The following is a 24569-nucleotide window of genomic DNA, read 5'->3' as shown; positions in this document are numbered from 1 at the left end:
GAAGAATCTATATTAGAGCTTTGGATCGATATTGTTTCGTCTGTCGCGGCAAGGTAAGGGCGAGTGAGTTATTTTTATAAATAGACTTGTTTATATTCAATTTTATTTTAATGAAAGCGAATTGCTACTATTTAGTTGTCATTGTTTTTATTAATATTTTAATTAGATTTACACAAAGATAATATAATCGTAAATTTTAAATGAATTCGTATAAATATTAGAAATAATTTAAATAACGAAAAATGAAAAGGCCGCCGAATTCCCTTATAGCTTCGAAGTTTTGGAGTAAACGCTCCATGGAGTGACCGGGCACAACAACTCTAAGGGACCTCAGCCTTTTGAATTACGATGACAGACGTGATGTTTTAATTTGGTTTAACAATAATAATTTGTGTTAAAACTTGATGCACAAAACGTATCCTAGTATAGTATATCCTCCTTGACGTAAGTGTTCACTGCCTATAGACTAGCAAAGAAACATATCGTCCCTATTATTCTTTCAAAACCGTGAGATAACGATATGTTTTCTAGGAATTTTTTGGCAATGCAAACGCAAAATTGTTTTTTAAAACATTTTATTCGTTTTAAAGACTAATTCAAATGACAAGTAACCAAACATTTAGTTAAATGTAACTTTACGAAACTTTGTCACTCCACAGCTAAACTTGTCTACTTAAAATTGGAATAGAAACTTAAAGTAAGCTTTTGTGGTTAAGTTGTTTTGGATAATTGATGATGGAGGTTCAGCTTTGAACTCAAGTTAAATAGCCAGTCAGTTGACGTGAAACTTGTCTTGCCGCATTGCAGAATATTTTAAATCTTTGGCTTTCAAATAACTGTTAAAATTTACCTTTATCCTACTCTATTCGGGATTGAAACAGTCAGTTTTAGTCTTCAAAATCGATATTTCGTTCATTATTTCATTCGTCTTTCCTTTCTAAAACTTCCGTCACCTCTATTATTTCCATGAAGAGAAATAATATCACACAAAGTTAATGATGTCAGGCTTAAATCCTTGATAAGCATCATAAAAGAACATCGAATAATCTCCTATCGTCTCATATCTCGATATTTGAGTAGTATGCAGTATAATAAAAACATAATAAAATATTTTATTAAAAAAGTACTGAAGACTAAAGGTAAAACCATTAATATTTGGTATTAGGTTTTGTACTGGAATAATATTATAGGTTTCTTTATTAACTACTAGCTGTCGCCCGCGACTCCGTCCGCACGAAAATAAAAAGAAAGTTAACTAGTAACATACTACATATTAAGTTTATTAAGGTCTTTCAGACTATGTTCTATGTTTTACATGTATGCCAAATTTCATCTAGATCCGTTGAGTCGTTCCGGAGATACCTTCTAACAAATTCCGTCCATTTCAACTTTCGCATTTATAATATTAGTAAGAGTAATCTAAATTCGATCGTAATTCATAAGCAGAGATTTTTCTAATAGCGTTTTGCACTTGTTTTACACATTAATTTTAACCGTGTCTATTTTCACAGTCATTTGTTTCAGCAATTTTTTTTAAAAGAGTACAAATTTTTTAATTCACAAATAATAATATTAAAAAAATGATCCATTAATAAACTATTCGATTAAAATTTAATATCTAATTTACCTTTACATTGAGAATATAAATTAGAACATTACATTGGACGGGTATTCGCTTGTTCGATTTTAGCCCAAAGCGTTTCTTATAGAAATCTTTTGTTCGTTGCTATTATTCACAAAGTTTCTATTGTGTATATTTGATGAAATTGGAATTGAACAGCGTTTTTATTGATAAAGCCTTTAGTAAATCAGACGCAGTAATATAGTTACATCATGTTAAAAAAACATTTATACTTATATCTTCTTACTCAGATTTTATTAAATTTTCTAAAAGTTTTTTTATTAAATGTAATAAATATAAGTTATAAATTTAATTTACATTCTAACGGTCATTTTCATTTAAATATCTCATAAATTTATTTTATTTTCAGAAATGGATCTGAAAATTTAATTAATTTAATTTAATCAATTTAATTTAAATTTTACTTGTAAATGTGAAATCGATATGTCGCTTCTCATTTCATTTTATCTTACTAATATTATTATAAATGCGCAAGTTAAGATGGATATATGTTTGTTAGAAGGCATCCTCAAAACAACTTAACGGATTTCGAACATAACCTGGAAGAACAAATAGGCTACTAATTAAGTTTTTTTTTAACCCGCGCCGACTGATTCAAGGCCAAAAGCTATTAACAATATATAAGATTTGAGTGCTTTTATTATGTCATATATAATTTTCTTAAGTACTAGCTGTCGCCCGCGACTCCGTCCGCGCGCAGTTAAAAAATGGGGGGGGGGGGTATGAAAAATAGATGTTGGCCGATTCTCAGACCTACTGAATATGCTCACAAAATTTCATGAGAGTCGGTCAAGTCGTTTCGGAGGAGTACGGGAACGAAAACTGTGACACGAGAATTTTATATATTAGATATCTAATAAACAATGCTAGAAATGATTTCGAATGAAAAAGGTTAGTCATAAAAATCGATCGACCAATCGCGTGCTTTAAGGTTATTGCCCTCACCACGAAATTATTATATATCGATTCCGGAGTAAGCATTCGCAAATGGTTATTTGGGTCAAACTGATAAAAAAAAATAACAATAGAATTGAGAACCTCCTCCTTTTTGAAGTCGGTTAAAACATGATTGTATTAATTTAAATCAAATTGTTGTATTTTTTTTTTAATTACATTTCGCTGGCCATTATTTTTGGAGCAATTATTTCGTTTTCATGTTTAACACTTTGATTGCTACAGGTTATTTAACGAACAATTCACAATCAGTTCTTTGTCATAGTTAACAAGCGCAGTTTCACTCATTCTTTTTCTCTATTTTTATTTAAGCTAGTTTAAATATTAGAAATTGAATTAAAAGTGAGTATAAGATTGTAGAAAAGAATTGTGGGGAAATTTTTTAATGAAAATTAAAATAAAACTATTGCATTAAAAATGTTAAGTATACTAAACGACGAAATAGGCCACATTTATGTACACTAATCTTCCTTCAGTGGACACGAGAGAAAAATATAATCCTGAAATAACTTATGTTTGCCACATTGCCTTATATATAATATGTTTATGATTGGATTTTATAAACCAAAGTTATACTGTTTTAAAATTATTATTCCCAAGTTGCGGCTCGGGACGCAGATGTTTTACGTTTTATTGCCGCTAGAGTGCGTATTCCGAACCTTACGTTTTACATGTTAAGGAAAGGTATAAACATTATGAAGTCAATTTTAGGGAAAGGGTCTAAGGGTTACTTCTAAAACTCATATTAGTTTAAGTTATGTTATGGTTTTTGTTATAAAGGCTTACACTACTGGGTAATCTGTACATGATGTAATTTATTATAACTTTAATTTCGCACAGTTTTAAGGAATTAAGGGTTGATAGAGACAAAACAAACATCTCAGTAGACACAACATGATTATTACCCGCGTGATACTACGTATTTTTCACATAAGTTTCTTTTTAATATTACATTTAATGTACAAAATTCTTAGTGGCCAGTACGACCTAATAAATAATTTATAAACTCATAGCCTACCAAAGAGGTTGAATACTCTAATTCTCTCAAAAAAAAACATGTAGTGATGTATTTATAGAAATAATACATATAGAAGACATCAACGTTGTACAAACATATTAAAATAATATGAAATACCGGCTTAATTTGGTTTAAATCGATTAAGGCCGCATCATTGATATGCATATTCATTGAGCGAGAGCTTACTGAAACACCGCATTCGTTGAGCTTGTAACACACAGCTGCGAATGCGACCTGGAAGCGAAGCTTAACGTCTGTAACGCACTGAGAAACAAAAGCGAAACGGTTAGCTTCTTTATTATTATTTTGATGCACATAGTAATATATATAACAATAAAATATTTGGCGTTGTAACACAAATCCATCATATCAAAATTCGCTTCGCTTTGGTTTTCGTTATGTGTTACAGGCTTTAACGTTCTAATTGAATTGGCGTAACGAGTTTGATGTTCGCATTCGCAACGTTTTTAATAATTGCATTTATTTTGCACACATTTTAACTTTATCTTAATGCAATGAGTATTTTCACAACCGAATATTTGTACAACAAAATGTTTTTTTTTTTCTCTCAAATATAACTATTTGAACTCTCATCCAATTAGTAAAACTTAACCTACCTATTCAGTCTCTTTGCAGTCATTGATTTTTTTTAAATTTAATAACAGAATATGCATTATCGAACTCACAATAGTTTGATTGTTATGTATGCTGGTCCTAAGTAATTGATGTCTATGGGCAACAGTCACTTCGCTATTTTGTCGAATTCGAGTGGCCCCTCCGTCCCTTAACGACCAATCACCGAATCCGAGTGCAGTTTGAAATAAAATGGAACACTTATAGGAAGTTAAAACGAATGTAAATCAAGCTTTTTAAAATATTACATATTATAAAATATATATATTACAAGCGTTGTTTGGTTGTTCCGTTTCAGTTTGCCTCAGAATGATTTATTAATGCAATACTTAATACGCAATTACACGATCCAAATATCATAGGAAAATAAAAACCGGTATTATTTTTGGGGCACAGTTATTTTTTAAGTATTTATGTTTCTTCCTAAGGGTTTTGAAGAGCCTAAACAGCTTAATCGAATTTGTACCCCTCAAAAATTCTTTAGTGTCATATTTTTTTGTCAATAATTAACTATTTGTCTTTTCTTCGCGACTGTACTTAATATTACAACTTTAACGAATTGACACAGTGATCACAGTCTGTCGCAACAAACGCCTGTTGTAAACAGATCCGCAAATGTTTTCAATTAATAAAATTGCGTGACCATGAATAAGTAAACCCAAAATGAGATACAATTTAAGCGAACTCAAAAGAATTAAGGCACTTGTATCTTTCTACTTTGTAATATAAAACGAAACGATCACTGTTTTACGAAATTGTGGAATGCTTTAACAGAAGGGCCAACCCTTCTCGAGTATCAAATAAATTTAAACACTTTATAGGCTATCTTGTATCTTGTTATGAAAATGGCTCATTTCTATGTTGATTAAACGAGACTTGCTTGTTTTGTATGAAACAATTAATTTTGTTTATGTACTTATCCTTTGTCCGGTAACATTACAGTCGAGAAAATGTGTGATTTCATGAACTTCTCTCTTGTTTAAAATGCAACATAAAGGCCACGAGAGCCTGAGTGATAATTACTTAAATAAAAATTAAGTTAAACGCTGCCGAACTTCAAATTTCTATAGGCTAAGATGTTAATCCTAATTCCGTCTGAACTGTTGAACTAGATTTTAGGCCACTGCAGCGCTATGACTTTTACCGTTAAGATCAGGTTTGTCTATTCAAATCAGTATTGAAAAAATGACATACCACTTTGGCTCTCACAGCCTCTAGTTAAAATATATCCATAGTAACCTTCCACATATTTAGCTATAAAATATTTAAAAATATTTAGTATTACGTTATGACCATATTACTACACTTACCAAATAATTCAAATATAGTATAGTAAAAAATTATTTAAGATAAATTACTCGTGCAGTCGTGAGAGGTACGACTTTCCTCCACTACATTTCTTGCACGAATGAAACACTTTTGTTACGGTCTACCAACCAACCAGCGCGACCAAGATCAGATAGCGAGCAATAATGTTTTTGTTGCAATGAGCAAAGTTAAGTAAAGCGTAATGTATACTGGAATAAGAGATACCAACGTTTTTAGCTATTATTAACGTGATACTGTATTTAAAAAGAAAGTGGTATATAAAGTGAAGCCTATTCTAATAATGAATTACTTACATTTATTATCTACTAGTTGCCCACGACTCTGTCCGCGCGGAATTAAAAAAAACTCAATTAGTAGTGTGTTCTTCCAGATTATGTTCTACATCTATGCCAAATTTCATCGAGATCCGTTCAGCCGTTCTGGAGATATCTTCAAACAAACGGATGTTTAGATGGATGGATGAATATCCATCCAACAGTCGCATTTATAATATTAGTAGAGTATGATTAGGTCCTTGAATCGCTTAAGTTACTATTGTTAGTCTGTAGAAAGAGAAGATAAGAGTTAAGTTAAAAGATATATATTATAGATATTAGAGAACAGATCAAACTAACTCTTTTTCTAGAACGATTACTACTGCAGCTAGTTATACCTTTGTTCCTTGATATTCCTATATTATATTATATTCCTATTTGGGATAATTTTATCCTTTGAATTTATACCATGATTTGTCTTCGGAATGCAACTGAGTTTGTCTACTGCTGCTAGCTAGGTGAATGCTAGTATTCATTGTAAAGCGATCCTAACAATTTCGTCACGCAACGCTTTTTGTACTGTAACTGAAGTGATCAGACCAATCAGAGCCTTCGATCTGAAACACGATATTAGAGTTTTGTGAAGTGATGGAATAAAAGCAAGTAGTGTAGTGCTATTGCCGGGGAGTCCGATGTTGCCGAGAAGACCGGCCGTGGCGAGGGGCCGGACTCTATCCTCGCTGTAATGTCATATTCACAGACGTAGAGAGGCCTCTGCTTCGTGTATCAGCTTGTTAATATTAACCTCCTAGTAGTTTAAATTAACCGTATGTATGCGTTAAGATTAGGGACCCTCTTCTTCACCGTAACCGGTCGGCGGCATGTTTGACTTCCTTTTGGTTTATACGGCTTTTTAGGGTTCCGTACCTTGAAAGGAAAAAAGGAACCCTTTATAGTACCATTTTATTGTCCGTCCGTCTGTCTGTCTATCAAGACCCTTTTTCTTGGGAACATGTGGAGGTATCAAGCTAAAATTTATATCAAATACTCAGGTCTACTGTCCCTTGCAGCTGTTAAATAAACAAACTACTAAACCAACGCAATCAAAAGATGTTTATGCCGCAGGTTTTCGCAAATTTTCTACACTCGTAAGGGAATTGAAACCTACGGGGTGGTTCCCGTGAACGCACAACCTTAAAATTTGGTACGAAGCAACCTCTTATAGCACAGATAATTCCTTTATAAAATGCGAAAACCGTAATTTTTACTTAAACACCTACAGGTTCGTACGGAACACTCGGTGCTCAAGTCCGACTTGCACTTCACCGTTTTTTTCTAATTATAACGATTGTCCAAGGTTTTACTATAATTAGGTTAAGGTTATTACTTCCTGACAAAAAGCATATATATATACTTTTAAGGTAATTTCTATAATAAAACAAATAAAACAAACAAACAAAAAGTTTTAGTAATGGATACTTAGTAAAGTAAAATAAAATTTTTGCTACGTAAAATTCTGTACAAAAATCTTTAAGCAAAAGATACCTTAGTAGGAGCAGGATCTCTTATCTATAAAGGTAGTTTGTGTGGCTTCACATCCGGAAGTAGCATTGCCGCATTGACTAACTGAACGTAAAATATGTGGACTACAGTACGTAAAAATGACATAGATAGAATAAATATTAAAAATAACCAAATTACGATCGTTTTTTTTTTTATTAAATGACAAAAAAATTGGAAATACATACTCACGTTTCAATTATTAAAAAAGTTTTATTCATATAAATTTTTTGACGTAATTATATGCAAGCAATTTTGCGATATTCCAACAAACTATTGAGAATAAATAAAAAAGTATTGTAGTTTGTTATAGCAGAGCGTGGTTTCGATCCACGGACCTCTGGGTTATGGGCCCAGCACGCTTCCACTGCGCCACTCTGCTGTTGCGTTTAATTTAAAAAAAAACATATGTATATAGAAATAGACGGAATTCAAATTATTAGATTACCTGCACATAATATAGATATGAAGGTAATAAGGATCCTTTGAGAATGTAAAATCTTAAAAATAGCACAAAAATTAGCAGGCGTCTTTCTAGGCGACCTTATTTCTCCAGTATTGATAACATGCTAGAAATAATACAAGTATTATGCTTAGGATGTTTCTTTGTCTTTAATTAATAAAGAATAATGTATCAATTAATTCTTCAATACAAAATTCGCAAGGATGTTATAACAAGTATAAGATAGAGTCATTCTTATTAGATGTTTATAAAACAGTATCCGCGAGTGTTCACAATGTGTGACGAACGACCCAATAACTATGCTAAAGTGTTACGCCACGTATTATGACGATTCACGTAACTAAGTACACTCAACAACAAAATGATTAAAAATAATTAAAGTTTGTTTTTAAATTTTAAAACCAATAAAAGCTTTTAAATCGTTATTTTTTATTTCTTAAATTAAAAACGATAATTAAATTACAAATACAAACCAAAGACTTTCAATTATATTATTTTCTATTTAGCTTCTGTAACAATTTATAATCGATATTAGGTAAAAATTGTAGTAAACGTTGCGATACTTTTACAAAAATAATTTAACTTTTTCGTACCGAATATGTTTAGAATATGTTAGTCCCATACCCGGGGCCGATTTAGGATGTACAATTGCATATAATATAAAATACTTTCTCTGAATATTGTGTCAATATGTAAAAATGTTTTTTTCTTTTTTTTTTATATACTTAATGCATTTATTTTTTGCATTGACAACGCGAGTGCACTTCGGTAGCATCTGAAATGCGATACGCTTTTTGCGCCTGTTGAACTCTTTTCTTACATCATACGTGTGTTATCCCGAACGCTCAACTTGTGATGTAAATAAGTTGTTTACACACTGTAAAAAGTTTAATAGTCGATCGATGATCCATAACTGCTGAAATACACGTACAAAATTGTCATCTTAATAATTATCTCCAAACAAATTGAGACAGCAATATTTGAACGGTGATTCGGCAATCGAAACCTCACAGATGGAGTAACGGTTGTGCAAAATCCAAGCCAAAGCAATAAGTTTCCTTACTACTTGCATGGTAAAATACTGCGGGCCTAATGTAGGTATATATTTCGTCACTTAACTGCGTCATCTTTCGTTTTATAAAGATAAGAGTTGTCTCGCACGACTCCGACGCAAGGAGTTAAATAAAAAGCTTCATAAGTATCCTATGTGTTCTTCCAAACTATGTTTTACATGTGTGTCAAATCTCATTAAGATGAGTCGTTCCGGAGATATCTTCAAACAAACATCCATCCATCTATCTAAACATTCCCATTTATATATTAAACGTGATTTTACAATTTTTTTGACAATTATCAAAATTTCATAATAAATATTTATGCAAATTCATAAAAAATATTTATGCAAATGTTCGTATAAATAGCCAGTAGATTTATGTGTAATAATAACATACAAACTAATAGGAAAATGATTCCGAGAACTTTTTCTAATAACAACTTTAATTTATAATCTAAGTAGGTGTCACCCGCGACTCAATCCACGCGGAATTTAAAAATTTAATTAGTAGCCCATATGTTCTGCCACACTTTGTTCTTCATCTATGCCAAATTTCAGTGAGATTCACGCCGTTCTGCGCAAACTCGCCCCCACCTCCAGTCTCCTGTTCACGGCGCGGAGCAATTTGCTTCAGTCGCACGGCATAAACCGTTGCGGCGGGTTGTCTACTCCGCCGCAACGATTTATGTCAAATACTAACTCATATGACATGCATATAGCACTGTAACTAGATGTATGTACTGATGTCTGTACTTGGAAAATATATGAAATAAATTATTACAGTGTCTTTATCAATGGAAAAGAAAAAAGAATTTTTTAATTTTTTTTTCTGTTTGTCGAGATGTCTGTGAGTTTGTGCGCGCAAAACTTATAAACGGCTTAACCGATTTGGACGCGGTTTTCACAATTACATTGCTTTAAGCTTCCCTTATAATATAGTGCTTATTTCATCTTAATCAGTGTACAAAATAATATATTATGGAAATTGAAATCGACAGTTTCTGAAATTTTAATTACCACTACTACAAATAAAAAGAGAAAAAAGGAAAAAGTAACATTGGATTAACAATAAATTAAAAATTGAAATGTATAAAAACTAACAATTAGTCAACCCTATTATAATGCACTAGCGAGGACGCATCAAGAGGAGTTCGTGCGCGTGCGCTGGAAGCCACGCAACTCGCAGTACACGCAGAGGGGCGACTCGTAGCGGCCAAGACCCGCGCCGCACCTGCGCATACAATCACCGCCGGAAGGGAGGCGAAGGCTGCCATGGCTATAAGATTAAAATATAAGAAATATAACTCTTTTCGCATGGATTGATATGATCTGAACCTACTAAGATAACTGAGTTTTATCAAGCAGAATAAGAAAGATAACAATATCTTTTGTTACAAGTAGGGTTGCCAGGTCGCCAAACCCGGAGAGACCAGCCAGTTTGACCAGACATTTGGGTAGAAAGGTCGGATACCCTTATAAGATATTCGATGCAAAAGTATTTTAAAAGAATTAAACTAACAGCGAAATAATGAATTTAACTCTACTTTATAATAATCCTCGCTGTAGTATAAACTCAAACCGAACATAAATAAACAAAATTGTCAGACGTTCCGCAATGACGGATGGAAAGAGACTGCCTCGAGCAGCAGTGCACGCTTACTTATAAAACCTTTTGTGAGACTACCCTCAACAGTCCTAACACTATATTATTTAGGATTTTGTCTCAGTATTAATAGGTACACTCTCGTTTGGGAAATGTAAAAAGCCGAACAAAAGCCGGAAAACCGTTTATTTTGGCCGGACACGCAATCAAAAAGCCTACCTATGCCCGGCTTTATCCGGACGCCTGGCAACGCTAGTTACAAGTATTCCCACAATGGAAACTCACGGTAAAAGTAACAGAAATTTTAGTATACGTTAGTTTGTCGTATATTGAAACCCGTTCTACTTTTGAAGGTTTTTTATCGAGCAATGTTTCTCATACAAGAATTCTTTAATATCATATCCGTGGATATATTTTTTATTAGAAATGATGACCTTCATATGGGTAAAGTTTTTAATGTAATTTTGCAATCGACTCGCTTGATAAAGTGTATTAATTGAAAATACCAGCACGGCAGCCAAAAATGCTTTAACCTCTAATATCCTCCACCACGTTGTTAACACTTCCCGCGTTTCTTTTCTTTTACCTATTTTTTCTTATACAAAAAACCAAAGGTCTTGATGGCCAGTATGCCACCACTTTGGCAGAACGCAAACTCTTTGTTTGCCAAAGAGGTTGGATACATAATTATTCACTCAGCATAGAGAAAAAGCAAATAAAATGTGTCAATATGTGTCCTAAATAAAGCTATGCTCTCTGCCTACCTTGCTTGGCTTCATATATAACTGGTTTCTATAATTTTTTCTTCGTAACATAACATTCTCTATCATTATCATCAACCAGTCCTTTTCTCTATTTCGGTCGGAACTTATACTACTCCTCCATACATCTCTATCAGTCTTCATAACTAATTCACTCTCATCTTACGCATATCCTCTTTCATACAACCCATTCATACTTTCTCCGATCTTCTTCTATCTTAAGCATTTGCGTATGGTTAAATAATACTTTTAAATATTCTGAGTAAATTTAAAATGTCTATTAGTAATTTAGGCGTTACGTTTTGAATACAAGGGAAACTAAGGCGGGTTACAATGCTAAATACATGAGAATATTTATAGTAGGAATATTTATCGTTTCGATAGTTCTCGGTTAGGTAATTTCAAGAGTATCTTTCCTAATAGATAAAGTATGGCGGGGTGAGCTTCGTAACTGCAGACGCAGTCAGTTATCTTAATGACGTTGTTGTTACGCGTCGTATCGCTTGCGTTTGTCTATTCACTTTTGTTTTCTGTGACCTTGAACGTCCTACTTACGGTATCAAAAAGTGTGTTGAAATTTGCACTTAATGATTGCATAGTTATGCCTATAATTTTAATGATATTTATTCAGTATCATTAAAATGTCGTTAGAGAATCATTGAAGGTGCATGCTTGAGTAGTCATCGGCTTGTAACCGAATTATATTCGTTCTGAATCATTAATACAAGCTTATCATTACGAAACCCTCCAACTGGGGCTACGCTTGTTGGGCATGGTCAGTATTAATTAAGCGATCAACTAAGGCCGTTGTGTTTAAAAATAGAGTAGGACATTTTCATACTTACGAATTAGGAAAAAGACAGTTGAACAACAATTATGGAACTAATTAAGGTATTCTATGTGTGGACGTGTGTTACCTTTCTGGTGTTGCACTGTGTTCTAGAAAGTTCTAGTGAACAAACACCATTTGAATTGCCTGTGCAATTAGTTGGGTTTCCATTCATTATAATGGCGGTGCGGGTGACTAACTTTATCAAGAAACTTTCGTATGCATTAAGTCCAGGTAAATATTTAAAGAAGAATTTACTAATTAATTTTAAATTTAATTAAATATCTGATAATAAATATATTTCTATTTTACTAAATTATGAATAAAAAATAAGGTTTGTTTAACTTCTTTCTACAATCTGCGCTCATGTTTGCCTTGAAAATAATTGTGTTTAAAATGCAACGAAGGTTATAAAATTATTTGCTATTTAATTTACTTTATAACGATTGTTTTGAAAAACAAATGAAACGGATATGAATAATGGTTAAATTTTTAATTAAACAAATTACAAATTTTTACTTAATTTTGAAAATAAATTAAAATAAATCAAAATTTTGCAAAAATAAATTTGCTTTAAGTATTTTATTGTTTTACAATTAAAAAAAAAATCAAATTTCAATTTCCATAAAATGACAAAAGCCCGCTTTTGTAAATAAAATCAATTTGTAAAGTATTTGCAAAAATATTAAGTTTTATTGGATGAGTTTGCATCGGTCGAGATGATCTGTAATTATGTAACCAAAGTAATATTACTTGTAACTTTGATGACCGCATGACCTACTTCGATACTCTGTGCCGCTACCAGTGGTAGCATTTAAAACATTTTGTTAGCAGAAACATCAGCAGTCAGGATCAGTTGGTTTCCACTGGAGAATCACCTGTAAGACAAAATATGTAATAAAATCACCTGTAATTCTTTCTAGTTTTTACTAACTTCCTAGTTCCTTGATTAGCAGTTGCCCACGTCGTTAAGCACCACATAAGCCTTGTTTTGGATTTAACTCTGCCTTTTTGACTATTATTATTGTTCTGTATTTGAAAGGATGAGAGACTAGCATATAGCAAAAATGTTTGTTCCCAAAGGATATTCAGGTAATGTCAAAAAAAACTTAAGGAGTGAAATAAAGTAAAGTATTTGAAAAACAATTTTGTTTCTTCAGGTGTAGTGCATGTCAATAGGCGTATTAGCTTGCGCAAAAAAATCAATACTAAATCTTACGAATATTATATATGCGAAAGTTTAGATGGATAGATGGATGGATGGATGCTATTACGTATCTCTGGAATATCTAGACAGATCTCGATAAAATTTGACATATAAATAGACCGTAGTCTGGAAGAACCCTCAGGTTACTTAGTTTTTCTTTTAATTCCACGACAACAGAGTCACGAGCGACAGTTAGTATTTAATAAGTTAAGAACTATTGCCCCAGATAGTACGCTACTTTACTGTCACTTCCTTACTTTACGCAATGACATAAGACTTTGGCTAACGAAAGTGTATCGAATACTCGACTGAGAAGGTGCCTTAAAATAAACAGTACAAGCTTTGTCAGTTTACAGTACAAACGTCAAAATATTTTTACTGTGGCGAAATAAAAAAATATATTATTTAAAATTAATTGTGTTATGTAATTCTTAGAAAAGTTATATCAATTGAATATTCACAAGTAACAATGGTTGGTGTCGTGTTGTGAAACAGTTCAGTTACTAGTCCATACATTGTTTTAATCTATTGTCAATGTAACTTTGTAAGATATGGAGTCCGGTCGTGTGTTCAGCGTTATTTTATTAGTGTCTTTATTATTATTAAATTGTCTTAGTTTCTGTCAGCAAACTGATTTCGAATTACCGGTACAATTGGTAGGTTTTCCGGCTATAGTGGGTAGTGTAAGGTTTACTAATTTTTTGAAGAAACTTGCGTATTCTTTAAGTCCAGGTGAGTTTTAGAATTTATTTTGTATTTGCAAATAAATTTCATCGTAAATATCTTTAGAATAGCTTCATATTTTTATAATAAATTCCTGTTTTACCTGAGCTATCTTAGCTCTGGTATCTAACGTTCAAGAAAAGAAACCTATTTTCTTTTTCAAATTTGTTATTTTAAATTATAATATTTTATGTTATTTTCTAATCAATTATCAGAATTTATCATTGTATTAAATCTGTGAGTTGAAATTTTTGTACCACTTTTTAAGTAAATTGTGCTCACAGATAAAAATGTAATTTGATACGATTAAAATTTATGCGAATAAGTGCATAAAGATATTTTAATAAAACAAAATGATTTATTTATAATACAGTGTAAAAATGTCAATCAAGTAATACAATATTTACAGTTAAAATAATAAATAAATTAAAACTTAATACTTCAGGCCACTATTAGTGGTAGTTAATATGTGCAATATGTTGAGAAAATGGATAGCAGTATTAGTAATAACATGATGGATATCAGCGTGAGCGTATTATAAAACTTTTGCTACCATGAACTATAAATATATAAATGGATCGGGTTAAATAAATCATGACTACAAATAGATTTATTGCACTTCATATCCATCACAAAATACCAGCTCGCGTACATTGTAATGAAATATTTGTACATCGATAACTGCAATACTTATTCAAAAAGTATTTCTGCGATGTTAAGAATTCAATGATATAAATCTCAAATCATCATTGATCTTCAATTTTTTTTAATAATTTCAAAATTATTTCTTATAATAGGGTTAGTAGTACTAGGATAAGGCAGGCAGTTGCGAATGTTTTTAATTTAAGATCACCCCTTTCCTTCTCCAATACGAACACACGAAACATATCTACGGAAATTTGTTACGTAAGTTTTTTAGGACTACACTTCAAGAGGAGAGTAAATAATAATAAATTTGATTTCAGCCACGCATCTGCAGTTCGCCTAGTGTTGCGGATGTCTATAGGCGTTTATGATCACCTCGGTGTTCCCACTGCTCGTGTGCTGTCCTGTAAAAAAACGTTCAAGATAATTATTGTCATACTAAACACATGAAATACATTTCCAGCGACATACAGATCACGTGCTCGCCGGGAACTTATCTACACGGATCAGAGTATGGAGTCGCTAGACGCTCGGGAGGTGGAGAAGTACATCGTAGCAGAGTTCGGAGCCAAGGCCTGCGTATTCGAAAGGGTGTGCTCGCATTATGCCGCCAATGCAAGAGTGCAGCCAAGACAGCAGCTCAACTGGGCTGATGTGTTCAAGTAAGTTTGTACAAGTTTCCAGCGACGATGTGTTTGTGTCTTTAAATTAAATGGTTTCTAGGTTGCAAAAAAATATTTGTGTCCCTTAACTTTTTATAATATTGAAAGAGATATTGTGATTATCGATTTAGGTGTTACGTAAACAGAAAGATAGGTAGAAATTACGGATTTCCATTTGGTGCAATTCTAGCACACCGGTTAGAATAGAAGAATAGATCAGAATATAATAATCGTAGTAGTTAGTAGTTTAATTCTTATTATTACAGTATTTTACAATAAAAAAAAGGAACATTATGGTTTATATAAATATTTTATCATCTTTCCAAACCATCTCACCAACATGGTGGTAAGGGTTGTAAAGGGTTGTTGTTGAAAGTAAATAATGAAACAACAGATTCTAAATCTCCAATAGAGGTCTAAGAAACAAGGTTTCATATCCACATTGCAGTACTGACAAAGTGCAAAAGCCTCATTTCGTACATCGTCGACCTTGACATGGCGTAACGGAGTTTCTTTTTTCAATAATTCAAATTCAAATTTAGAATTTCAATGGCAAAACGTGAGATGAATTTAGGCCAGCGAGCGGTGACGTTGCGTAAACGCTGCGTAGACTGACCGCAAGTGGGTCGTCGATGTAACGCTCGCAGACGCAATCGGAAGGGTCAGTGTGCTGACCAGTCACGAACACAACTCCATAATAAACACTCACGCTAACGACCAATATACACGGGCTGCTTCAAACAAATGACAACGTTGAAAGATTGACGTTTGGTGAACGGTACGTTTACTGCCGCAGCCCGCTAAAAACACTGCCAGCAGCAAACCGATTGCTCGAAGCTGTCCGTGTACAGCAACCTTAAGATAGAGATGTAAGCTTTTGGATTTTATAATTGCATATTTTTCACTTCTTTTGATTAAAGCATGCTCTTCGTTTATAACTTATATATTTTTTAAAATTACACTGTATTGATTGTGTCGTGAGACAGTTTTCACTGACGGAACACTTGTCCAAAAACATGTTTTCTCCTCACATTCTCTTTAAGAAAACAAATGACGTTTGGCAGTAAAAACAGATGGATCATATATCAGTCAATACCATAATATTCATACCTACGTTTGAATATTATTAAAGAGAGAATGTACTAGGAAATGATCCTATCAAATAATGTCTAAATCATCTCTGCCTTCTTCATCTAATTGTGGTTTGAGGTCTATAACCTTATGTTCATTGCATTCACTAGGTTAGTATTGCACTGCGTTGTATCCGAGGCAAGCCGGTTGCATAATGTCCCAGACTTTCACTGATCATATGGTGTATACGTAATATAAGCTAAAATGTTCATTATTCCCTTTACAATAAAGATTGTATTTCAATGTTTTATTCGCAATTATTGGCAACACTTAAATATTTTTTATGAAATACACTAGACATGAAGTTTTTGCGAAATAATAAACATTTGTCTCGGTAATGCAATCTCTTTTAATGTATGCCTTGCCGTATGTTTTACGTACCGTGCCTAATTTCACTGCTTGAACTCACGTACAAAAACATATTGTTCTCCCTATTTTTTTCAATGAGTGTGAGACAGATAACATTTCCGCTTTTGATGCGTGTTTAAAATTCTTATAATTTTTTAAATAAATAAATTTTTCGGCATTGTTGACGTTTGTTTCGTTTGTATTTCCAGACAGTACCGTCAGTCACAGGACCAAGCGAAGGAGTTGTTTTTACTAAGCGTGTTCCTTGGAGATATAGTGGGATCCCCACACCTCTGCCACCAGCTAGGAAAGCGGAGGCCGTGCGATGAAACACTACTGGCATCTATTGAGTCATAGCTTTAATAATATAACCAATTGTATTGAAATGGTTAAATAAAAAATATAAAAACTAGTACATTGCCGCGAATGTAAAAACCGATGCGAAAGCTTCTACTGCTTTTGCGGCAATGTATTTTAATGTGTGGAAAATGATTACACAAGAGAACCCATGGAGGGTATGGTTCGTTCTAGCGAACCATGATGTAGCTAGGCTTACAGCTTTATTTATTCAGCCAAAACCAGTAAAGCAATGTTTGCATTACATTTTCGCTTCGTTTTTGTGATTATCTCATTACATTTCGGTTCATTTCCACTAAAGCTTAATCATAAGGAATACGAAATGAACTGAATTCTCGGAATGGATAGAAGAGGATCATTTTCTTATCGATTGGTGATATCCGAAATATCCTTCTTGTAATATGTAATAATCTTAAACAATTTTTACTGGTCATTGGTTGGTTTATCAGCGTAATCATTTTCAAGAACCATTTCAATGCAACCGTGACGAATAATTATAAAAAAAAATAGTTTAAGTTCTTATTAGGTGTGTGGATTGTGACATTGTAAATTAATATTCAAGGATAATTTTAGAAATAAGATTTTATATAATTTTAAAATAATGAACCACATCAAGATGCAGTGATTTCTTTAGTTACCACTAAGTAATATAAAAATGTAATAGAAAACTGAATAAACGTGTTTAACATCACTTGTTAGTAACATATCTTGTTATTATTTTTATTTCTGTCTTGAATGAGATGATGTTAGTTATTTGGATATTTTTCTAATGTACAGACGTTTTGAATGTTGTTAATAAAAAACTTATTATTTTTTACAATTTCCAAAGAAAACCGAACATGGTGCTATATTTGTATGTCTACAAAATAATAACGTTAAAATACTTTTATTTTAATTAAAAAGAAACTGTGAATTCTTCCAATTAAATGCCAATGTGATGAATTTTCGTAAATATGTATTTTCATTCCTTCAAATTGTGTTTTATCGGTGGTTATTTTAATAGTTTATTAGTAGTTTTTATAAATAAATTATACTTAAATAGTTGTATTATTATTTTATATATTACAAGGTGGCAAACGAGCAAGCGGCAGCATGAATTCGCCGAAATGGCGAAGCGACCGCTGCCCATAGACATTCGCAATCGCAGATGCGTTGCCCACCCTAAATCGACGAAGGAGGAGACACAAAAAGAGAATATTTAACTTTCCTATGCATCTCCTCCTCCATCAAATCCAGCTCCCCGCCCCATCCTTTCCTTATAAGAAAAGGGTGGGAAGGGAAAGAGGACTAAAATTAGGCCTCCGGTACCACACTCATCAGACGAGATGCGGAATTGCTTCCACTTCACGCCTGTCTTCTGTGTGGTCGTGGTATTTCACCGGGCGAGCCGGCCAATTCGTGCAACTGATGTTGTTGTTGCTGGCGTCTACCACTGTTAATTTTGTGGTATGTATTGTATGTATGTTGTATGAGAATTTGTTTTACTTTGCCTCGGTTCTACCACATTAGCTTCGAAATCTTATCTACTTGTTTAATCACATTTTGAAACAGCACTGAATTGTCTAACCGTAAAGTTTCCATTATAAAACATTTAATTTCGTCATAGTTTTCAAAATTTCAAATGTTTTTTTTTATTTAAAAAGCGTGTGACATTTTTTGACATTGACAGAGGACCGCTAGCGCTCATGAGCTTTTATAATTTAGTTTTATCTATGCATACATGGTGAAGAATCCTTATTGGTCTAAAATTAAGTTATGATGTTATGATTACCGCCCTCTTGAAAATATCAATTCGCACAGTACGATATAGTTTACTTCAGTACCCAGCAAAATAACGACGACGAATGACTGACGGACTAACAAGCGCCATCTATCATACGGCCCATATAATACTTAAAAATTCAAGTAACGCATAGCAAAGAATGCGTGATATTAGTTTTTAATATAGAGGGCGTGCATTTATAAAGTGAAATGACACAGAAGCTATACTAATGAAACTTTTTTATTTTAGGTTACAAAATTTAATGTTATAGTAATGTTACAGTTTTGTATATTTTTGTAAACAAGGTATTTTTGATTGTAAATTCTCACCCTAAAATAAAAAAAAATTGTCGCCAACGTCCATACCACGTTGAATACACCGATTCTCGTCCGATCACCGAAGTTAAGCAACGTCGGGCGCGGTCAGTACTTGGATGGGTGACCGCCTGGGAACACCGTGTGATGTTGGCTTTTTGTTAGTTTTTTTTTTTAATTTGACAGATTTGAAATAATGCAGTTATCATTTTTCTATGTTCCATTTTAACAACAAGTAATGTTATAGTTTTGTATATATTTGTTTATAAAGTATTTTGAATTGTAAATTCTTACCCTACAATAAAGCAAAATTGTCGCCAACGTCCATACCACGTTGAATACACCGGTTCTCGTCCGATCACCGAAGTTAGGGCCACTGTCCACGGAGGCGTAGCTTCATAGACGCGTATTCGTCATAATACGCTTGGTGTACGCTTGCTTGCAGCTTACATACAAAACAATGTAACTCTGTCGACGGAGCGGCAGCGTCGCGCTCGCGTCGCTGCACGCAAGCTTCATGACGCCTGCCGTACTGCCTGTCGTACGCCTGGGCGTACAAGGAGTGAACGCACGTCATTTTTATTGTAAAAAATGGCGGGTACGGCTGCTAAATTTGTTCAGTTCATAGAAAAATATCCGTGTTTGTATAACACTAATCTTGCTGAATATGCTAGAAAAGATTTAACTGAAAAGGCTTGGAGTAAGGTGGCGAAAGAAATACAATGGACGGGTAAGCATTTGTTTTTATTTATTTTATAGTAAAATACATAACATTATTCAAAAATGCAATTATTCCACTGCCATGGCAGAGCAACATTAGGCTGCAAAAAGTAATTTGCTAAATAATTACGTAAACCGTTAGGCGTGTTTACAAATGTCATGTTTGGTATCAAAATTGGTGCATGTCGAATATTGGACACATTAAAACTGTCTGTAGTCGTTGTGTATTGCACACCATCATATCTTCGTATGTAATTATGCAAAATACATACGCACTGTATTATTGAAATTATTGTTGAGTATTTACGACATGATATAGCTTTCAGTAGTACTTGAAACTTTTGTGTCAACATACCAAAAGTGCATTCAATACTTTTTCGTCCGCGACTTAACCTATAATTGTAAATTCTTTTCACATTATCCAGATTTCTTACTGAATAGGGTCTCAATAAATTTCTCCTTAAAGGGAATGCATTATCTCCCACGAAGTAATAAGAAAAACGATTGCCTGTGGCATCATTTGGCAATGCTGTTGATTCAGTTGGAATGTTCAAACCTTCCCTTTCCAACCAATGCCCAAGCGCTGATACTTGAAACACGCCACCATCACTATTCCGTCCGGCAAATCCACATTCTATGCTGGTAAAATATCCATCTGCATCACAGCATCCAAGCAAAATAATAGAGTGATAGCCTTTATAATTGTAGTTGGCTGAACCTGTGTTTGGAAATTTCTGTATCCTGATATGCTTACCGTCGATCGAACCCAAGCAATTGGCTAGATTCCAAAGTTCATAATAATAATAATAATAATAATAGTGATAATAGATCGATCTGCGAGACATACGATAATTGTTGACGTAAGTATTCCCCATGACTGTAATCTCGTGAAGGCAGAGACAGACAAGATGTCAAAATATTTGGATCTCGCGCACGAGATTACAGCCATGTGGCATATGGAGTCAACAATTATCGTACCGATAGTGCTGTCCGTGAATGGATTAATCGCGAAGAGCCTCGACCACCACCTAGAGAGGCTCTCGCTCGGTAAGTGGGTGAAGGGCCAGGCACAGAAGGCGGTACTCCTGAGCACGGCACGCATTGTGAGGAGGTTTCTGTCTCTGGAGGCCTAACCGCCGGTAGCTTGGGCCCAAGGCTCCGCTGCCGACGTATCCAGATTTTTTATATTTTTTTTAATATTGTTTAAGATTTTATTAAGAAAAATATATAAAATTAAACAAGAAATAAATATGTGGAATAATAATAATAATAAAGCCATTTATTTCCATACAGATAAAACAAAATTAAAAAATAAAATAAAATGTACAAAGTAACTTACTTCTATTTGCAATTTTTTACAATTCCTTAAATTTTTTTTTTTTTTTTTTTTTTTTTTTTTTTTTTTTTTTTAATACACTAATCTGTAGGAACCCCTCTTCGGGTAAAGGCCTCCTCCAAAGTTCATAATACCTTTTCGCAATTTCTTTCCATTCATCAATAGTTGGTACAGGCATGTATGTATCCTTCAATGCATTTCATATTATTTTAGTTGTTTCTGATATCACACGCGACACGGTACATTCTCCTCGGGCAAAGTAAAGTCCCAATGCTCGAAACGAACAGCCTGTAGCTAAATACCTGAAAAAATATGTTATTTGTTCATTTATATTAAATAATAAAAATCTGTTTGTTGCAGTTAACGATTGTAAGGAAAAATGGAAAAATATTAGAAATGGTTTTGTTAGAAGTTTAAAACCGAAGGCTAGTGGATCGGCAACTACAAAAAAAAAGTACTATTTACATGATGAGATGCAGTTTATATTACCATACGTCAAACCAGTAATTCACATGAATGAAAGAGGAAATTTACCAAATCCTGAACAATCAACTCTAAATCAGGAGACCCCTGCGTGCCCCGAAGAACAGGCATATGTTGGTTCTAACAGGAATATTACAGAAGACACTGAATCGGAAAATTATTCCCATGTTGAGAGGTCGTCATTTCAAAAACCAAAAAAAAGGATTAAACCCGTTAACAACGAAGCTGATAAAGCTTTTGTAGAATGGTTAAAAAAAAAAGAAAATAAAACAGATGACCCACGAAAAATGTTTCTGCTGAGCTTGCTACCCGACATACAAAGTCTTACAGATGAACAAATGAGTGTATTTAGAATTAAAATGTTGATGCTTTTGGAAGAAATTAAAAACCAACGTGTTCAGTTATCCAGCCACAAATAAACCAATTCAGAGTCTATTCGCCGATTTCTTCCGGTAACTCCCACAGTTCAAAAACAAAGCATCCACACCTTCTCCAATAAATTATTCTAACGACACACAAGTTTCTTCTGTCTATTCACAAACACAAATTACCACATTAAACCCTATTAAATTATTCACAAAATATTAATGATTTGGAAGATTTTACAATACAATAAAAGTTCACGGATGCGACATACATGTAATTTTTTTTAAACTGATATTTTGGTTGGAAAATATAAACCATTTTGATTAAAATATTGTTTTACTTACCGCAACGTGATTAATATCATTTCATCTGGGCTAACACATTCTCGCATATTGGTATTCTGTTTTTGTAATAATGGTCCTACGATCTGAAGTAAATTTTGACAAGTTGTTTTACTCATTCTATAGAATGAGTGAAATACACAGTCATCTTCTAATAATTCTCTTGCCGCTATGAACAATCTACAGTTGATATTTCTTTCTATATATGGATGGGTCCAATAAAATCGTCGTTTTCGTCGACTTCGAATGTCTTCTTCTTCGAATTTCTTCGAGTGATAAGCCAAAATAACGTCTTCGTCGTCCGACTGCATTCTCACAAATGATTGACAATGTACGCTTGCAATACGCCTCGTGGATAGAGATCTGTACGCTGGGCTGTTTAAGCTGCACGGCGTTCCATTTTAACAACAAGTAATGTTATAGTTTTGTATATATTTGTTTAGAAAGTATTTTGAATTGTAAATTCTTACCCTACAATAAAGCAAAATTGTCGCCAAGGTCCATACCACGTTGAATACACCGGTTCTCGTCCGATCACCGAAGTTAAGCAACGTCGGGCGCGGTCAGTACTTGGATGGGTGACCGCCTGGGAACACCGCGTGATGTTGGCTTTTTGTTAGTTTTTTTTTTTAGTTTGACGGATTTGAAATAATTCAGTTTTCATTTTTCTATGTTCCTTTATTACAACAAGTAATGTTTAAGTTTTGTTTATTTTTGTTTTTAAAGAATTTTTGATTGTAAATTCTTACCCTACAAAAAAGCAAAATTGTCGCCAACGTCCATACCACGTTGAATACACCGGTTCTCGTCCGATCACCGAAGTTAAGCAACGTCGGGCGCGGTCAGTACTTGGATGGGTGACCGCCTGGGAACACCGCGTGATGTTGGCTTTTTGTTAGTTTTTTTTTTTATTTGACAGATTTGAAATAATTCAGTTTTCATTTTTCTATGTTCCTTTATTACAACAAGTAATGTTTAAGTTTTGTTTATTTTTGTTTTTAAAGAATTTTTGATTGTAAATTCTTACCCTACAAAAAAGCAAAATTGTCGCCAACGTCCATACCACGTTGAATACACCGGTTCTCGTCCGATCACCGAAGTTAAGCAACGTCGGGCGCGGTCAGTACTTGGATGGGTGACCGCCTGGGAACACCGCGTGATGTTGGCTTTTTGTTAGTTTTTTTTTTTAGTTTGACGGATTTGAAATAATTCAGTTTTCATTTTTCTATGTTCCTTTATTACAACAAGTAATGTTTAAGTTTTGTTTATTTTTGTTTTTAAAGAATTTTTGATTGTAAATTCTTACCCTACAAAAAAGCAAAATTGTCGCCAACGTCCATACCACGTTGAATACACCGGTTCTCGTCCGATCACCGAAGTTAAGCAACGTCGGGCGCGGTCAGTACTTGGATGGGTGACCGCCTGGGAACACCGCGTGATGTTGGCTTTTTGTTAGTTTTTTTTTTTTATTTGACAGATTTGAAATAATTCAGTTTTCATTTTTCTATGTTCCTTTATTACAACAAGTAATGTTTAAGTTTTGTTTATTTTTGTTTTTAAAGAATTTTTGATTGTAAATTCTTACCCTACAAAAAAGCAAAATTGTCGCCAACGTCCATACCACGTTGAATACACCGGTTCTCGTCCGATCACCGAAGTTAAGCAACGTCGGGCGCGGTCAGTACTTGGATGGGTGACCGCCTGGGAACACCGCGTGATGTTGGCTTTTTGTTAGTTTTTTTTTTAGTTTGACGGATTTGAAATAATTCAGTTTTCATTTTTCTATGTTGCTTTTTTACAACAAGTAATGTTTAAGTTTTGTTTATTTTTGTTTTTAAAGAATTTTTGATTGTAAATTCTTACCCTACAAAAAAGCAAAATTGTCGCCAACGTCCATACCACGTTGAATACACCGGTTCTCGTCCGATCACCGAAGTTAAGCAACGTCGGGCGCGGTCAGTACTTGGATGGGTGACCGCCTGGGAACACCGCGTGATGTTGGCTTTTTGTTAGTTTTTTTTTTTTATTTGACAGATTTGAAATAATTCAGTTTTCATTTTTCTATGTTCCTTTA

The 24569-nt window shown here is 33.6% G+C and overlaps 2 protein-coding genes and 8 non-coding genes across 11 annotated transcripts; 9 read left to right on the top strand and 1 right to left on the bottom strand.

Annotated features, from left to right (window-relative positions):
* Positions 1-7700: 7700 nt before the first annotated feature.
* Positions 7701-7772, bottom strand: Trnam-cau. Its single transcript has one exon. It is a non-coding gene; the product is annotated as a tRNA-Met (tRNA).
* Positions 7773-11761: 3989 nt separating this feature from the next.
* LOC106715434 lies at positions 11762-17759 on the top strand. Of its 2 annotated transcripts, none has more exons than XM_014508722.2 (3): positions 11762-12334; positions 15139-15337; positions 17026-17759. In XM_014508722.2, the coding sequence occupies exons 1-3, from the start codon at positions 12148-12150 to the stop codon at positions 17171-17173; spliced, it is 534 nt and encodes a 177-aa protein (XP_014364208.1). In that variant the 5' UTR covers positions 11762-12147; the 3' UTR covers positions 17174-17759. The 2 variants fall into 2 exon arrangements, with proteins under 2 accessions (XP_014364208.1, XP_014364209.2); XM_014508723.2 differs by lacking the exon at positions 11762-12334 and adding an exon at positions 13755-14039.
* Positions 17760-19286: 1527 nt separating this feature from the next.
* LOC123721991 lies at positions 19287-19405 on the top strand. The gene has a single exon (XR_006756370.1). It is a non-coding gene; the product is annotated as a 5S ribosomal RNA (ribosomal RNA).
* A 268-nt stretch (positions 19406-19673) lies between these two features.
* Positions 19674-22413, top strand: LOC106715462. Its single transcript, XM_014508755.2, has 2 exons — positions 19674-19979; positions 21666-22413. The coding sequence occupies exons 1-2, from the start codon at positions 19841-19843 to the stop codon at positions 22205-22207; spliced, it is 681 nt and encodes a 226-aa protein (XP_014364241.1). The 5' UTR covers positions 19674-19840; the 3' UTR covers positions 22208-22413.
* Positions 22414-22987: 574 nt separating this feature from the next.
* On the top strand, positions 22988-23106 carry LOC123721987. Its single transcript, XR_006756366.1, has one exon. It is a non-coding gene; the product is annotated as a 5S ribosomal RNA (ribosomal RNA).
* Positions 23107-23266: 160 nt separating this feature from the next.
* On the top strand, positions 23267-23385 carry LOC123721974. Its single transcript, XR_006756353.1, has one exon. It is a non-coding gene; the product is annotated as a 5S ribosomal RNA (ribosomal RNA).
* A 159-nt stretch (positions 23386-23544) lies between these two features.
* Positions 23545-23663, top strand: LOC123721973. Its single transcript, XR_006756352.1, has one exon. It is a non-coding gene; the product is annotated as a 5S ribosomal RNA (ribosomal RNA).
* A 160-nt stretch (positions 23664-23823) lies between these two features.
* On the top strand, positions 23824-23942 carry LOC123721971. The gene has a single exon (XR_006756350.1). It is a non-coding gene; the product is annotated as a 5S ribosomal RNA (ribosomal RNA).
* Positions 23943-24102: 160 nt separating this feature from the next.
* Positions 24103-24221, top strand: LOC123721970. The gene has a single exon (XR_006756349.1). It is a non-coding gene; the product is annotated as a 5S ribosomal RNA (ribosomal RNA).
* A 159-nt stretch (positions 24222-24380) lies between these two features.
* On the top strand, positions 24381-24499 carry LOC123721969. Its single transcript, XR_006756348.1, has one exon. It is a non-coding gene; the product is annotated as a 5S ribosomal RNA (ribosomal RNA).
* The last annotated feature ends 70 nt before the right edge of the window (positions 24500-24569 follow it).

Source organism: Papilio machaon, chromosome 18, assembly GCF_912999745.1.
Source record: "Papilio machaon chromosome 18, ilPapMach1.1, whole genome shotgun sequence".
NCBI classification, from domain to species: Eukaryota; Metazoa; Arthropoda; class Insecta; order Lepidoptera; family Papilionidae; genus Papilio; species Papilio machaon.
Note: the sequence above shows the minus strand (reverse complement) of the source record. Positions and strands in the feature narration are given on the sequence as shown.

What these genes read in the sequence shown, in the direction of transcription:
- LOC106715462 (XM_014508755.2), top strand. Translation starts at nt 19,841, where the DNA reads ATGGCGGGTACGGCTGCTAAATTTGTTCAGTTCATAGAAAAATATCCG. An exon ending in GAAAGAAATACAATGGACGG is followed by an intron (nt 19,980 to 21,665) that starts GTAAGCATTTGT and finishes TGTTTGTTGCAG; the next exon opens with TTAACGATTGTAAGGAAAAA.
- LOC106715434 (XM_014508722.2), top strand. Translation starts at nt 12,148, where the DNA reads ATGGAACTAATTAAGGTATTCTATGTGTGGACGTGTGTTACCTTTCTG. An exon ending in TTCGTATGCATTAAGTCCAG is followed by an intron (nt 12,335 to 15,138) that starts GTAAATATTTAA and finishes ATACATTTCCAG; the next exon opens with CGACATACAGATCACGTGCT. An exon ending in AACTGGGCTGATGTGTTCAA is followed by an intron (nt 15,338 to 17,025) that starts GTAAGTTTGTAC and finishes TTGTATTTCCAG; the next exon opens with ACAGTACCGTCAGTCACAGG.